Source organism: Elephantulus edwardii, unplaced genomic scaffold (assembly GCF_000299155.1).
Source record: "Elephantulus edwardii isolate Elephantulus edwardi_28Jun2011 unplaced genomic scaffold, EleEdw1.0 scaffold00004, whole genome shotgun sequence".
In the NCBI taxonomy this organism is placed as follows: Eukaryota; Metazoa; Chordata; class Mammalia; order Macroscelidea; family Macroscelididae; genus Elephantulus; species Elephantulus edwardii.
In genome coordinates this window covers 39,328,810-39,344,577 of record NW_006399754.1, presented here as the reverse complement: position 1 = coordinate 39,344,577, position 15,768 = coordinate 39,328,810, and the positions used below count along the sequence as shown (strand labels likewise).

The following is a 15,768-nucleotide window of genomic DNA, read 5'->3' as shown; positions in this document are numbered from 1 at the left end:
AAAGAATGAGATAAGTCATCATATTAAAGAGATAGGATTAAGGTGGGATCAAGTCCCACCCTAGTAGAAGACATTACCCTGGGGTTATTTCTCCTGGGATCCTATATAAAGGAATGATCCACCTACGACATTGCATCTAACCTGACCAAGGTGTTCTGACAACCAAGAGACAACCGCAGCCAAGGCTCCTGGCCCGTCTCACTAATCTCAAAGTATATATCGACCCACATCTTCCACAGCAACATAAGCCATTTCTCTGAAGGTTTTCTGAGTGTCTGTGTGACCTTCCCGTGAACCACAGAACCCACAGAAAAAGATAGGAGTAAGGGGGGACTGATGGGAAGAGAGACATTTTTTTTTTTTGACAGGTCTATCGAACGACTTTATTTAAGTATACTGGGCCCCACCAGGCAATGTGGTTTGTGCGAGGCTGTGCGAGGGATAGGCTTGGGCTGAGAGAAGGGAGGTGAGCTGGTTAGCACACTGTAGTCCGAGGGTCGCCACATAGGGAAGAGAGACAATTTATGTCACAGATGATGGGGTGCAGCACTGTGGACACCAGGATATGTTAACCTCCACAGTATGGGAACTGTTGGTGTTCCATACCATCAATTCCGAACCACTCATAGTTGTCCCTCCAGCAGCTTTTCAGAGGCAGTTAATAGCATGGCAGGAGATTGCCCATCTCTCTCTCTCTCAAGGCAGCTGGTGGATTCAAACATGCACCTTTGGGTTGGTGGTGCAACTCCTTACCACGAAGCCACCAGAACTCTCTGAATTGGTCTTGGATTAATCATTGTAAAAGAAATCATTCATGTGGGGGTTTTACCTTCTTTATACCAGTAATGTGTCCTTAATGTGTACTATCTCCATACCTTTTCAATCTATGTGCAGAACAGATTATGCGGGAGACTGGGCTTCACGAGGAGAAAAGAAGCATCTGGACTGGAGGAAGACTCATCAACAATCTGCATTATGCAGATGACACAACCCTACTTGCTGAAACTAAGGAGGACCTGAAGCACTTGCTGCAGAAGGTCTAGGACTGCAGCCTTCAGTATGGATTAAGGCTCAATATAAAGAAAACAAAGATTCTCACCACTGGGCTGACTGGCAGCATCATGACAGATGATGAAGAAATTGAGATTGTTAACAGCTTTAATTTGCTTGCCTCCACAATCAACACTCTTGATACCAGCAGCCAGCAAATTAAAAGACATATTGCAATAGGAATGTCTACTGTTAGAGAGCTCTCCAAAGTACTGAAGAGTAATGATGTCACTCTGGAGACTAAGGCGCACCTGATCCAGGTCATGGTCTTTGCAATCACTTGCTATGCGACAGAGCTGTAAAATGACTAGTGATGATAGAAGGAGGATTGATGTCTTTGAGCTGTGGTGTTGGAGAAGAGTATTGAATATACCATGGACTGCTAGAACAAACAGGTTCGTCCTAAAGAGAGTTAAATCACGCTGCTCCTTGGAGGCAAGGATTCTGAAGCTTCGTCTGACATACTTTGGACATGCTGCAAGAGGGGATCAGTCCTTAGAGAGGGACGTCACTCTTGAGAGAGTGGAGGGACAGCGCAGGAGAGGAAGATCCTCTATGAGGTGGATTGATTCAGTGACTGGGGTAATGGGGGTAGGTGTGTCTCAGACAGTGAGATTGGCACAGGATAGAGCAGGGTTTAGGGCTGTTGTGCATAGGGTCACTATGAGGAGCAAGTGACTTGATGGCACATAACAACAACAACAACAACAACATGCTAAGATAATATTTTTTTGCCAATGCCTTCAATGGAGCTTCCATTTCCTCCTTCATTACCAATTGGCTCCTGTTCTTATGGTACTTTCTGAAAGTTTTCAGTGTCAATCAGTTCTTTCTGATATAGTGATTATACATATTCCCTCCATCTTCTTTTAATGCTTTCTGGGTCATTCAATATATTGAATAGCATCTTTCAATACTAAGATACAAGGCTTAAATTCATTTTTCAGTTTTCTCAGCTTGAAAAATGCAGAGTGCATTTTTATTCTCCAATTCCAGCTCTCTGTACATTCCATTATGATACTTTGCTTTGTCCTCCCTAGCTGCCCTCTGAAATGTTCTGTTCAGTTCTTTGACTTCAGCATGCTTTCCTTTTGTTTTGGCTTCTTGAGGCTACAGTCTCTTCTGACATCCATTTAGATTTTTTTTCTTTCTCCTCTGTTTTTGTAATGACCCTTCACTTTTCTTCATGGATGATATCTTTTATATCATCCCACAACTCGTCTGATTTTTGATCACTGGTTCAAATTCCTCAAACTTATTCCTAAGATGTTCTTGAAATTCAGATGGAATTGATTCTTGTGTTCCTGTGGCCTTATTTTCATTTTCTTCTCCCTCAGTTTGAACTTGCATGTGAGTTGTTGATGGTCTGACGCACAGTCCACTCCTGGCCTATTCTGACTGCCGATATTGAGCTTCTCCAACAATTTCTTTCACAAATATAGTCAATCTGATTCCTATGCTGTTTATAAGGTGGTGCCCATGTGTAAAGTCATTGCTTGTATCTTCTAAACAAGGCCTTTGCAATGAATAAATCATTGCAAATGAAAAATTCAATCATCCAATTTTCAGCCTCATTTCTATCACCAAAGCCATATTTTCCAACTACTGTTCCTTCTTCACTGTTTCCCACTTTTGCATTCCAGTCACCAATTATCATTGACAAATCTTGATTGCAGGTTTGGTCCATTTTGGAAGGCAAGATTTGGTAAAATTTCTCATTTCTTTCTCTTTGGCTCCAGATGTAGGTGTATGGTTGAATAATAGTTGTGTTAACAGGGCTTCCTTGTATTGTCTTCATCAATAATCCGTATTATGCAGAGGACACAGCCTTGCTTGCTGAAAGTGAGGAGACTTGAAGCACTTGCTGCAGAAGATGAAGGAATGCAGCTTTCAGTATGGATTGCATCTTATTGTCAAGAAAACAAAGATTCCTACCATTGGACTGATAGGCAACATCATGATGGATGGGGAAGGAATTGAAACTGTCAACAGCTTCATCTTAATTGGATCCACAATTAACACCCTTGGTACCAGCAGTCAGGAAATAAGGAGAAGCACTGTACTGGGAAAATCTGCAGTTAAGGATCTCTCCAAATTATTGAGGACTAATGATGACAGTTTGGGACTAAGGTGTGTCTGATTCAGGCCACAGTCTTTCTGATCACTTGCTGTGCATCTGAGAGAGATTGACAATGAATAAGGATGACATAAGAAGGAAGAATTGACGTCTTTGAGCTATGGTGTTGGAGAAGAGCACTGAACATCCATGGATGGCCAAGAGAAAAAAAAATATGTCTTGGAGAGGGTGCAGCCAGAATGCTCCTTGGAGGCAAGAATGATGAGGCTTCGCCCCACATACTTTGGACATGTTGCTAGGAGGGGCTATTTCTTGGAGGGGACATAATACTGGGAAGTGTGGAGGTTTGGCAAAGGAGAGGAAGACCCTCAACCAGGTGGATTGACGCAGTGACTGCTGCAACAGGCTCTCATGTGTGTCAGGAAATGTGAGGACGGCACAGGATAGAACAGGGTTCAGATCTTTTGTTCATAGGGTTGCTATGAGTCATACTGGACTTGATGGCACCTAACAACAACACCACAACAGAAACACTTGTCTGTCCTTGGACCACATGTAATAAACAGGGGACATACCCCTCTGAATGGTCCCCTGGTCCCATTCCACATTAAGGATCTGCGCTCCCAAGTTCTCAACCTTTGCTAGCCTGTATGGACCTCCCTGGTGGTCTTTCAGAGGGATGGATTCCCAGTCCCTGGCACCCCTCCAACAGAGTGAGATCACATCGTCTGCACATCCAGGTAGCAGCTGTCACTCTGATGTCGTCCCGTTTCTATCCCTCAATACTTCATCTGCTCTCAGTTAAGCAGTGTCTGTTCTATCAGGGTGCAACTCTTCTGGCCATGACAAGAACCATGGGAGGGGGCTGGGTACCAGCCAGCCCTTCTGCCCTCAGGTAGGTCTAGTTTTCACTTACATCAAGGTGGTGGGCAGCGATGTGGCTCCAAGGAATTAGGAACTTTGCTACCAGGGCCTGCCCTGCTCAGCCATGAGTCACAGGACTTGGCTTTCCCCTTAGTGACCTAGAGCTAAGCTCACTGGAGATGTAAAAACTCAAATTAGTGAATGTCAGGGGTCATAGGGCTCAGATCTCCCCTTAATGAATGACCACGGGTCAAGGGGCTCAGGTGTTTCCTTAGTGAATGATCATGTGTCACAGGACTCTGATCTCCCCTTAATGAATAGTCATGAGTCATGGAATTAAGTCTTCCCTTAGTGAAGAACTGTGGGTCACAGGTCACAGGGCTCAGGGCTCTCCGTGGTGAATGCCTGGGTCTGCCCTTGGTATATGGTCCACCTAATTGTCCCCTGTACTCTATGCAATCAGGACTCCTGCTGAGCACCAAGGTCATGAGGCTGGCCTGAGGCTCAGTCATGTGCTGCGATCTGCTGACAAGATGCCACACGCAAGGCGATCCTGAGATCCTGACTCACAGCAACCCTGTCGGACACAGAGCTGCCCCACTGGATGGGCAAGGCTGTAACCTTCACAGGATTATTCAGCCCAGTGCTTCACTGTGCCAAGGGCTACTGCTGTAAAAACCAGCCAGCCCCCATTAAGCCAGGTCTCTGAGCATGGGAGTTCCTGAATAGACCTTGGAGCTCCGGAGCTTCAAGGCACACATCTGAAGCCTTACCCAGAAGCGCTTGTTGATGGTATAATTTGCCAAACAGAAAGCAGCAGCAGCAATCAGCGAAGGGAGGTACTTCAAGAAGGGATCAGCTTCAAGGAGGCTCAGCTCGGCCACGTACTGCAGCACAAGAGAGAAGGGCACTGGGCTTCAGGCGACAAGCCCAACTGTGGAGGGGACTGCATGGCAGTGTCCTTTGTTACCTTGACCATTTAAAACTACAGACAAGTACCCTAGCAGAAGGTTTCTTCTTTCTCTTGACTTGTGGGTGGGTGGAATCACTGACCTTTCAGGTACTAGTTGTGTATATTAACCACTGTGCCAACAGGGCTTTCCCTCCCAAGTCTGTTCTCCCCGAGTGCTAAGAAGGTTCCAGGCCCAGGGATTGCTCTCCTCGAGTGCTTGTTTTCCAAGCCCAGTATAAAGACTTATGAGGGAGGACAACCTGCTTGGTGCCTGGGTCGGGTGAGGTGCCTACCTTGGCCAGGTTCTCTGTGCGGTGACACATCCCCTGTGTCCTCAGGTACTGAAGGAGGAACTGGTGGGTAGTGGGCACTGTCAAGTCGAAGGATAGCACCTTCAGAAGCAGGTGCTCCATCCTCAGTAGCTGTCGCTTGGTGTAGGCATCATCTGTGATGTAGACAAATTCATCCACTTCAGGTGGGTAGATCTCCTCATATTTCCTGTGGAGTAGGAAAGACTGGGATATGTCGCTGCCCAAGCTGGCAATTGCAGTCCATGCCTGGCCTTGCAGACTCGGGCACCCTGTGTGCACACACACCCTTTCACTGCTGTGTAGACTAGGGATGACATTATGTACCATGGCATTCTGGCAAAGTCCCTCAAATCTCACCAAGGGGCAGGGACTATGAACACACAAAGCACATTTCCCAACCATGAGGAGCCCTGGTGGGGCAGTGGTGCTAACAGGAGAGCCACATGGTGATCGTTCACACAAACCCCCAGGCCAGTCTACTGCCTCACTGGTCCGATGTCAGAACCTGACGACATTCAACAAGAACAATGTCCTTGCACAACTGTGTGCAGTATGCAGATGATGTTCTAGGTGCACAATTGTGTGTGCTATGCAGATCATTCTGCATGCATAACTATGAGCATTATGCCAATTAAGTTCTATGTGGACACTTGTGAGAAGTATGCAGATCATATTCTACATGCACAACTGTGTGCAGTATGCAGATCATGTTCTAGGTGCATAATTGTGTGCAGTATGCTGATTATGTTCTATGATACAACCGTGAGCAGTATGCAGATCACATTCTACATACACAACTGTGAGCAGGATGCAGATCATGTTGTAGGTGCACAATTGTGTGCAGTATGCAGATCACGTTCTACATGCATAATTGTGTGCAGTATGCAGATCACGTTCTACATGCATAACTGTGTGCAGTATGCAGATCACGTTCTACATGCATAACTGTGTGCAGTACACAAATCATGTTCTATGTGCACAACTGTGAGCAGTATGCAGATTATTTTCAGCAGAGAAGTTAGCTTTGGGCCCCAAACACTGAGCAAGATTCTGGTGACAGTGCAGATAAGGCCTTATTAATGCCAGACACTAAAATAATTTTGTGGAGGAAGATGTTCTTTTTGATGAACAAGAAAAAGAGCCTCAGATCTTAATATTTTTAAAAGTCATGTTTCACCTTTTCTGTTGAATTAGTGAAATGATGCTGCATGTCCAAGAGGCAGATGATAACATTCACCTATTCTGAATTGAGCTCTGGTGGATTAGTGGTATGAAGCTGCACTGTCAACCCAAAGGCCTGCTTTCAAATCCAGTAGCTGCTCCATGGGAGAAAAATGGGCAATCTCCCCCCCTGCACTTTACTGCCTCTGAAATTCCCCTGGAAAGTCAGCTATGAGTGGGTTCCAATCAAAAGGCATACAACAACAACAACAACAACAACTCTAAATTATTCTGTTTCTCTTTCTCTGGAGAAGATTTTATAGCTTTCCAGGCATGAACAATAGAGCATCCGAGATGAGGAAGGCAGGAGGGAGCCCTAGGCTGACCTCGGTCACACTGCAGGTTCAGGCCCAACTTTGATGAGAGAGCCACTCCTGTGACGAAGGGAGTAACAGTGCACATAAGTGTTGCATTTACAACAGACTGTCCTCTGTGACGGGTGAGACAGGAGAAGGAAAAGGTCTGCAATGTTGCAAGAATAGCCAGAAAGAGATCCAGAGGCAGGAAGTGACCACGGGCTGCAAAAATGGAGCTGCTGGCATAGATGGTTGGCTGCCTGGAGCTGAGCTGTTCAGAAAAGGATGAGCCAAGGCACTGCTCAGCCTCCCATCATCTGGTTCACGGACACTAGCTAGACTCTTATGTGATGACTTCTTAGATAGTAACCAAGCATGCAGCAGGTGAACAGGACAGCAGGTAGTTAAGCCTGGGCCTAGCCAAGCCCACCTCACTCCCCATCATACACTTCCCAAGACAGAAGGCCCTGTGCTACATCCTCATCTTGGTCTGTCCTGCCAAGCTGACCATCCATTACCAAAGGACACCTGAAAATGTCTTAAAGGGCAGCAGTGCAGTTCTTTAAAAAGCTGGAACAAAGCAGGACCCCACTGTCCCAATATGCCAGCCCCCTTGCTCCTGAGTCATGGGGTCACTTACGAGGCCAGCAGGATGGCCGCTGTGCCCACCAGCTGTAGCTTGCCCCGCAGGACTGACATGCAGGAGAGGAAGCGGTCTAAGAAATTGACAGCCAGGTACAGCGTCTCCTCCCGGAGCTTGTACTCCTCAGCCACCTCTACCAGCCAGTCCACCAGGATGGCCCGCATGCCCTCAGTGATGTCCGGCTGCTTTTTCATGTAGTGCGCTTTGGGCCGGAGCCGGACCTGTGTGGGGAAAGGTTGGTCTCCACATCACTGTCCTCCAGGGATACGGCTGTTCTCTTCAGACCCTCAGAAGCCCAAGAGTCAGCTCAACTTACTGTGACAAGTGAGATTGGAAATGCCTTTTACAATTAGGAGTCAAGTATGGGAATTCCATTTAGGAGACCTGGGTTCAATCTTGGCCAGGGCACCTTGGGATCTGTCAGTGGAGGTCTGTGTGGGACCAGGATGCTGAGTAGCTCTCAGCTGAGCTTCCAGATTGACACACACAAGAAAGGAAAGCTGGTGACCTACTTCTGAGGTCAGTGGACAAACCCCAAGGGTCAAAAGGCCTAACCTCCAACCAGCCAGGGCCTGTACGGGACTGGACACAGGCCTGGAGAGCAAGAGCACACAGGCCAGGCCGCAGCATCATCAGAGACAGAAAGGGGGGTGGGGCAGCGTGAGTGGCCCCTGAACATGAAAGAGGCTGGTTACCTAGTGGCCTCACCCTCACAGGCATGTGTCATCTTCCAATCCATCACCAGAACGTCCTTGGTGGTTACAGCCTCCTATTTACACAGAGTCCAGGCCAGGAGCCTGCAGCAGGGCACTTGATGGCCTCGTGCTAAGTCATTGCACTGCAATCTCAAAGGCTCTACAGAAGTATGGGCAGTCTTTTCCTGTGAGATTTACTGCCTCTTAAAACCCACTACAGGATCAGTTATGGCTCAGTTCTGACTAGATGGTACACAACCACAATGTGTGTTCACCAGGTGAGGGCTGCTCCATGGAAAAGTCACCCAGTGGCTCTGAGGGTAAAGGTGGGTGACCCGTCGCCTAACGGTGCAGCTTGGGAGCCCTTCAGGGCAGATCCACTCCTTCCTGGAGGGAACCAGGGTACAGGACTGAGCATTCCAGCCGAGCTGAGAGTGTAAACCATAGATGAGGCAGGCCACTGATGGGGAGACCAGGGAGACAGACTGCTTCCATGACTATTTCATCCTGGGAACCTTCAGACAGTTCTGCTCACTGACACAGGTTCTGCTCAGTGGTCAGCACTGACCCTAGGGCACCTCCAGCGAGTACTCCCTGGCCACAGAAACTCACTTCGGCCTCTCTGAGGTATCTATGGATGTCCTCCGCATACTCGGCCACATTCAGCATATCTGTGCTCAAGTCAGGCACCTCTTCAGCCTGGGAGCAGAGGGAGGTGTCCACCAGCATAGGGGAAGCTGTCGGATCAACAGAACAGAGGTCAGGTGAGGGATAGCGCTCCTGTTTGGCAAACAAGCACTGAGTCAGTGTTCAATGGAAAACCAGTCTTCTCTGTAAACTTTTACTCAAACCACCATCACACAAAAAACAAGGTAAAAATGGCAAGGATTTATTGGGATATGAGTTTCATCATAACAAAGTAACGTAAAAATCTGTTCTGATTTAAATAAACATGGTAGTCCATGGCCACCCACTGCCCTCACAGGCCATGCTCCAGCAGTCAGCACCCTTTTTAATAATATGGTCCTCACAGTGACAGTTGGCTGCCCTTACCTGTGCCGAAGTCCAGCAGGAAGTGAAGGCCTGACTTGTGCACACTGGCATCCACCTGATACACCTCCTCGAAGGTTACCTCCTCTCGTCCAGAGCAGCTGCCGCCATCTCCCAGCTGAGGCTCAGCCATGTGAACATCAAAGCCCTGCTTTGGCGGCACGTGGAGAGCAGAGTCGGAGCACATCTTTGTTCCCGCTACAGGAAAGGCATTTTCTGCTCCAGAGAAGTATCTGATTAACGGGAGGCCCTGCCAGAGGGTTCGGCTTGTGGTTAGAGGTCACCACCAAGGCCAGCAGGTAGACAAAGGTGTCATCTTGACTCAAACCAGAAGAAGAAAAGGCAGAGAGCACCCCCTCCCATGTCAAGGTCCAAGGTGCTAGCACAATGGCTAAAGCGCTTGGCAAACAAGCCAAAGGTCAGGAGTCCAAACCCAACAGCTGTTCTGCAGAGAAGAGCAGAGACGCACGCTCTGGGCATTTCTGCCGCGTTCCTTAAGGTTGCTGGGAATCAGAAATGACTTACTGTCATGGCATTTTAAGGGGTTTTGGTGGTACAATGTGCTAACTAAAAGCGTCATGATTTGCTTCAGGAAAGAGGAGCCTAGAAAAATGTCTGGGTCCGTGTTGTTCTGTCTCATGGGGCAGCTTGAGAAAATAGAGGCTTCCCCCTAAGGTTAGTGAGTGCTTCCATATGACAATTCAATGGACTCACAACTAGTGAGAAAAACATTGTTATGGTGTTGTTACATGCCATCAAATCACCTGTGCCTCACAGCAACCCTAAGTACAACAGGTCTGAACCCTGCTCCGTGCTGGGCCAATCTCACTGTCTCTGACACATCTAACTCCATTATCACAGTTACTTCTTCAGTGTATCTCATCTGGGTTCTTCCTCTCCCCACTGTCCCTGGGGTCTTCCTCTCCTCATTGTCCCTCCACCTTTCCAGGCATGATGTCATTCTTCAAGGACTGGCTAATATGCCCAACATATGTCAGACAAAGCTTTAAAATACTTGTCTCCAAAGAGCAACTCTCTAGAACAGACATGTTTGTTCTCTTGGCTGTCCATGGTATATTCAATACTCTTATCCAGCACCACAACTGAAAGGCATAAATTCTTCATTCATCTTTGTTCACTGTCCAACTCTCAGATGCATAGAAAGTAATTGCAAAGACCATGGCCTGGATCAGATGCACCTTAGTATCTAAATTGAAATATTTGCTCTTTAGAACTCTGGAGAGGTCCCTGACAGGTTTGAAGCCTTGAACTTTAATGAATGGAGATCAGTTTAGCTGTGGGAGGATATCAAGTATATCATCCATGAAGAAAACAGGAGATCATTGCAAAGAGAGAGGAAGAAGAAAAACCCGAGATGGATGTCAGTAGAGACTCCTAACTGACCTTGTGCACAAGGTTGGTGTATGTGAACAATAGGTTACCATCACGTGGTGCACAAAGTCAGTGTATGTGAACCACAGGTTATCATCATGTGGTGCCCAAGGTCGGTGTACATGAACCTTAGGTAACCACCACATGGTGCACAAGGTCAGCGTACATGAACCACAGGTTACTGCCATGCAGTTTACAAGGTCAGTGGAGTCCTGGTCTCAAAAGCTTGTGAGCACGCATCTAAAATGCAATGGAGCAAGAATGAGTGAAGAAAATCAATGATCTATGAAAACAAATGTCCAAAGAACTAAAAGACAGCATGAACCTGGTTCCTGTGACTAGACGAGATCCGTATTTAGGCCCATACAGTAAAAAAGTAATCCAACAGAATGCAGGAATGGTTGAGAAATATTATTAATATCACACACAAGTAAAATCCTACTGAAGATGGCTTTAAATATGGCTGGAGCAGTATCTCAAGAGGTAACTGCCAGAAATTCACACTGAATGCTGTCAAACAAAGGATATCATTGTTGATGCCAGACAAATCTTAGCTGAAAGCAGAGAGTACCAGAAAGATGTTTCTTTGTGTTTCATTGACTATGCAAAGGCTGTGTAGACTGGACCATACCCAATGATGGATAACATTGAGAAAATGGGAATTTCAGAACATTGCATTGAGCTCATGCGGAAGTTATACATAGACCAAGAAGTTGTAGTTTTACCAGATCAAGGGGACACTACATGGCTTAAAATCAGGAAAACTGTGTCAGGATGTCATCCTTTCTTCATACTTACTCAATCTGTATTCTGAGCAAATAACCTGAGAAGCTATACTTTAGGAAGTAGAATATAGCATCGGGATTAAAGAGGAAATTGCCAACAATATGTGATATGCTAACTGCAAGTGAAGACCACATGAAGAAGGTCAAGGATTCCCTAGCCATCAGCACAGTTTGCACCACAATAGCAAGAAAACCAAAATCCTGAAGATTGTACACATAGGCAACAAGAGGAAAAATGGAGAAAAGCCTGAAGTTCTCAAGGATTTCCTTTTACATGGACCCACAATCAGCACCCATGGAATCTTCATTCAATAAATACAAAGGCATGCTGCAGTGGGAAAATCTTCTGTCAGGGAACTCTTTAAAGTGCTAAAGAGCAAACATGTCACAGCAAAGACTAAGGTGCACATGCCCCAAACCACGGTATTCCTAATTCTTTCTTCTTTTTGTTGTTGTTTTGTTATGTGCCATCGACTTGCCTGCGACTCATAACAACCCTATGTACAACAGCCCTAAACCCTGCTCTATCCCTTGCCAATCTTACTGTCTCTGGCACGCCTATTTCTATTACCCCGGTAACTGAATCAATCCATCTCATCGAGGGTCTTCCTCTCCTGCACTGTCCCTCCACCTTCCCAAGCGTGAGGTCCCTCCCCAAGGACTGATCCCACCTTGCAACATGTCCAAAGTATGTCAGATGAAGCTTCAGAATCCTTGCCTCCAAGGAGGAGCCTGGCTTCCCCCTCTCCAGGATGAAACTGTTTGTTCTCTTAGAAGTCCATGGTATATTCAATACTCTTCTCCAGCACCACAACTCAAAGGCATCATTTATCCTTCTATCATCCATAGTTATTGTCCAGCTCTCTGATGCATAGCAAGTAATTGCAAAGATCATGGCCTGTAACAGGGACACCTTAGTTTCCAGAGTGACATCATTGCTCTTCAGTACTTTGGAGAGGTCTCTGACAGCAGACTTTTCCAATGCTATTTGTCTTTTAATTTCCTGGCATCTGGTACCAAGAGTGTTCTTATGCATTAAAAATTGAACAATGAATAAGGAATACAGAGGAAATCATAACTTTGCATTGTGGTGTTGGCAAAGAATACTGACATTATCACGTTGTTCTTGTTTTGTTGTTAAGTGCTTTCAAGTATGACTCACAGCAATTCTATAAACATTAGATCTGAATCCTGTCCTATCCTGTGTCATCCTCACCATCTCTGGCACACTTGAGCCCATTGCTGCAGTCACTGTGTCAATCCACTTGGTCGAGGGTCTTCCTCTCTTTCACCATTCCTCCACTTTTCCAAGCATGATATCCCTCTCCATTGAACAGCCTCTCTTAGCAACAAGCCCCAAATATGTGAGACAATGCTTTATCATCTTTGCCTCCAAGGAGCATTCTGGCTGCTTGTTCTCCAAGAAATGTCTGTTTGTTCTTTTGTCAGTCTATGGGATATTCAGTACTCTTCTCCAACACCACAGTTCAAAGGTATAAATACTTTTTCTATCATCCTTATTCATTGCCCAGCTCTGAGATGCATAGCAAGTTTTGAATGAAAAGACCCTGGTCTAAATCAGGTGCACCCTCAGACTAACATAATTGGTCCTCCCTAAGAGGTCCCTGACTGCAGACTTTCCCAGTGTGACACATCTTCTGATTTCCTGACTGCTGGTACCCAGGATGTTGATTGTAGATCTACGTAAGATGAAATAATTGACAGTTTCAAAGTTTTCTCCATCTATTATGATATTGTCTATCGGTCCAGTGGTGAGAATTTTTGTCTTCTTGATGTTGAGATGCAATCCATATTGAAGGCTACAGTGTTGATCTTCTGCAACAAGTTCTTCAAGCCTTCCTCACTTCCCAAAGTTGTGTCATCTGCATAATGAAGGTTACTGATGAGTTTCCCTCCAATCCTGATGCCACATTCTTCTTCATAGAGACCATCTTCTTGAATAATTCTTTCAACACACAGTTTAAATAAGTATAGAGAAAGGTTACAACTCTAACATATACCTTTCTTAATTTTAAACCATGTAGTATTGTTCGTATAACAGCTTCTTGGCCTAGATATAGGTTTCACATGAGCACATTAAGTGTTCTAAGATTACCATCCTTCTCAGTGTTAGCCATAATTTGTTATGATCCACACAGCCAAATGTCTTTGCATAGTCAGTATCTGTGCCTTTCCAAAGCACAAATAGACATTCTTCTGGTATTCTTTACTCTGCTTTCAGCCAGGATCCATCTGACATCAGCAATACTGTCTCTGGTGCCTACTACACCTCTTATAAAGCCAGCTTGAGTATCTGTCAGTTATCTATGTACTATTCTAGCAATTTTAAATGTTGTTATTATTATGTGCCATTGAGTCAACTCCAAATCATAGCTACCCTGGGTACAACAGCTCTGGACCCTGCTCTGTCTTGAGCCAATTTCATTGTCTCTGACACACCTACCCCATTACCCCTGTCACTGAGTCAGTTCATCTCATACAGGGTCTTCCTCTCTTGTGTTGTCCCTTTTCCCTTCCAAGCATGATGCTCTCCAAGGACTGGTCTCTCCTGTCAACATGTCTCAAGTATGTGAGACAGAGCTTCAAAATCCTTGCCTCCAAGGAGCAGCCTGGTTTCACCCTCTCCAGGATGAACCTGTTTATTCTCCTAGCAGTCCACGACTCAAAAGCCTTCTCTTTCTATCATCCTCATTGTCCAGCTCTCTGAAGCATAGCAAGAGGTCTTCACAATCACTTGCTTTTTAATGATAGCAATATTTTGCTTGCACTGTAGTGCAAGCAATATTGTTTTTTTATAATAATGATATGGTTTGATATTTTCCACATTACATTGTATCATCTTTCTTTGGAGTAGGAACAAATATGGATCTTTTCTAATGAGTCAGCCAGGCAAGCTCTTCTCCATATTTCCTAGTTTCATCTGGTTGAGCATGTCCAGGGTTGCACCTATCATTTGAAACATGTCAGTTGGTATCCCATCAATTCTTGGACCCTTATTTTTTGCTAACATTTTCATTCAGCTTGTAATTCTTCCTTCATTACCACTGGTTCCTAATCATATGGTACTTCGTGAAATTTTTTAGCATCCACCAGTCCTTTTTTTATACAATAACTCTGTATATTCCTTCCATCTTATTTTGATGCTTCCTGGATCATTCAAGATTTTGCCCATAGCCTCTCTAAGTACTGCAACTCGAAGCGTGAGTGGTTTTCAGTTCTTTCAGCTTGAGAAATGCTAAGGGAGTTCTTCTATTCTACTCTCCGATCCTAGGTCTCCGCTTGTCCTCTCCAGATGCCCTCTGAAATCTTCTGTCCAGATCCTTTATTACTCTTCCTTTGTTCTGGAATCTCAACTTCTAGTGCAATTGTCAGGGTCTCTTCTGACATCTGTTTTGTTGTCTTCTTTCTACCCTGTATTTGTCTTAGTATCAGGTTACCTATCTATACATTAAGAAACCATACACCAATACACCAAGTCATGTTTCTCCTAACTGCATGATTACAGTCATAAAGGACTCGGCTGGTTACAAGGGGCTCTGTCTGCACCCGGTCTCCACGGAGGAGTGAGCAGTGGGCCCTCATTAGGTCTGTACCACACTGAGTCAGAGGCTTGGTGAGAACGCAGAGACTGCCTGAATTCAATCCAAACACATTCTAGTCTTATTTCCTTGACTGTAGGAAATGGAAAAGTATTAACTTCTAATGGAAAAGGCAATCCATTAAGATGCTCTTAACCCTAACCCTAACCCTAACCCTAACCCTATTCCTCTCTCTGTACCCCCGTACCAGAAGCCTCATGGAGAGAGAAACTGAAACACCACAGAGGTGCCCCGGACCGACCCCTGACCCTGGTTACCTGACAGCAAGCCCTTCGGAACTGCACGTTCTCCGTCAGCACCCCCAGCACAGTCCTCTGGGGCGCATCCTGACCCAACTGGGCTCGACTGATCATCTGACAGGCGTCGTGCGTCCCAGCCACTGGGGCCACCACCACGCCAATCTTGGAGCTGTTCCGCCGCATGGCCTGTCTCTACTGGGGGCTGTGGAGGAGGAGGAACATGTCAATTAGCCTAACCCACCGCTGCACCAGAACCCTTCCCTGCCGCCTGGTGGCTGCGTGGTCCCTATAAAGACCCAAGTTCGGCTCCATCCAGAGAGAAGCACCAGCCATTATCCTTAGGGCTGCCCGGGCGCATGCACACAAGCAAGCCACTGCGCAAAGGTCAAAACTGCTTGGAACCAAATTGTGGACTTTAGCAAGAGATTCAAACTGCCTGAAACCAAATGTTGACGAGAGTTCTGTGGTGTTCTTCCACGTCCTGACTGAGGGCTGTAAGGAGATATGCCAATCCCCAATTCATTGAGGTCTAAAACTACATGTCCACATTCAGTCTCCTCCAGCTCCGAAACT

The 15,768-nt window shown here is 45.9% G+C and overlaps 1 protein-coding gene across 1 annotated transcript in view; it reads right to left on the bottom strand.

Annotated features, from left to right (window-relative positions):
* CCNA1 (cyclin A1) overlaps positions 1 to 15,378 on the bottom strand; it is a 29,058-nt gene extending 13,680 nt beyond the window's left edge. Inside the window, exons 1-6 of the mRNA XM_006879591.1 lie at positions 15,214 to 15,378; positions 9,163 to 9,409; positions 8,722 to 8,846; positions 7,412 to 7,635; positions 5,237 to 5,441; positions 4,765 to 4,878 (exon numbers count right to left, since the gene is read on the bottom strand). Of these exons, the coding sequence (XP_006879653.1) occupies positions 4,765 to 4,878; positions 5,237 to 5,441; positions 7,412 to 7,635; positions 8,722 to 8,846; positions 9,163 to 9,409; positions 15,214 to 15,378 (1,080 nt within the window). The remainder of the gene's footprint in view (positions 1 to 4,764; positions 4,879 to 5,236; positions 5,442 to 7,411; positions 7,636 to 8,721; positions 8,847 to 9,162; positions 9,410 to 15,213) is intronic.
* Between the last annotated feature and the right edge of the window lie 390 nt (positions 15,379 to 15,768).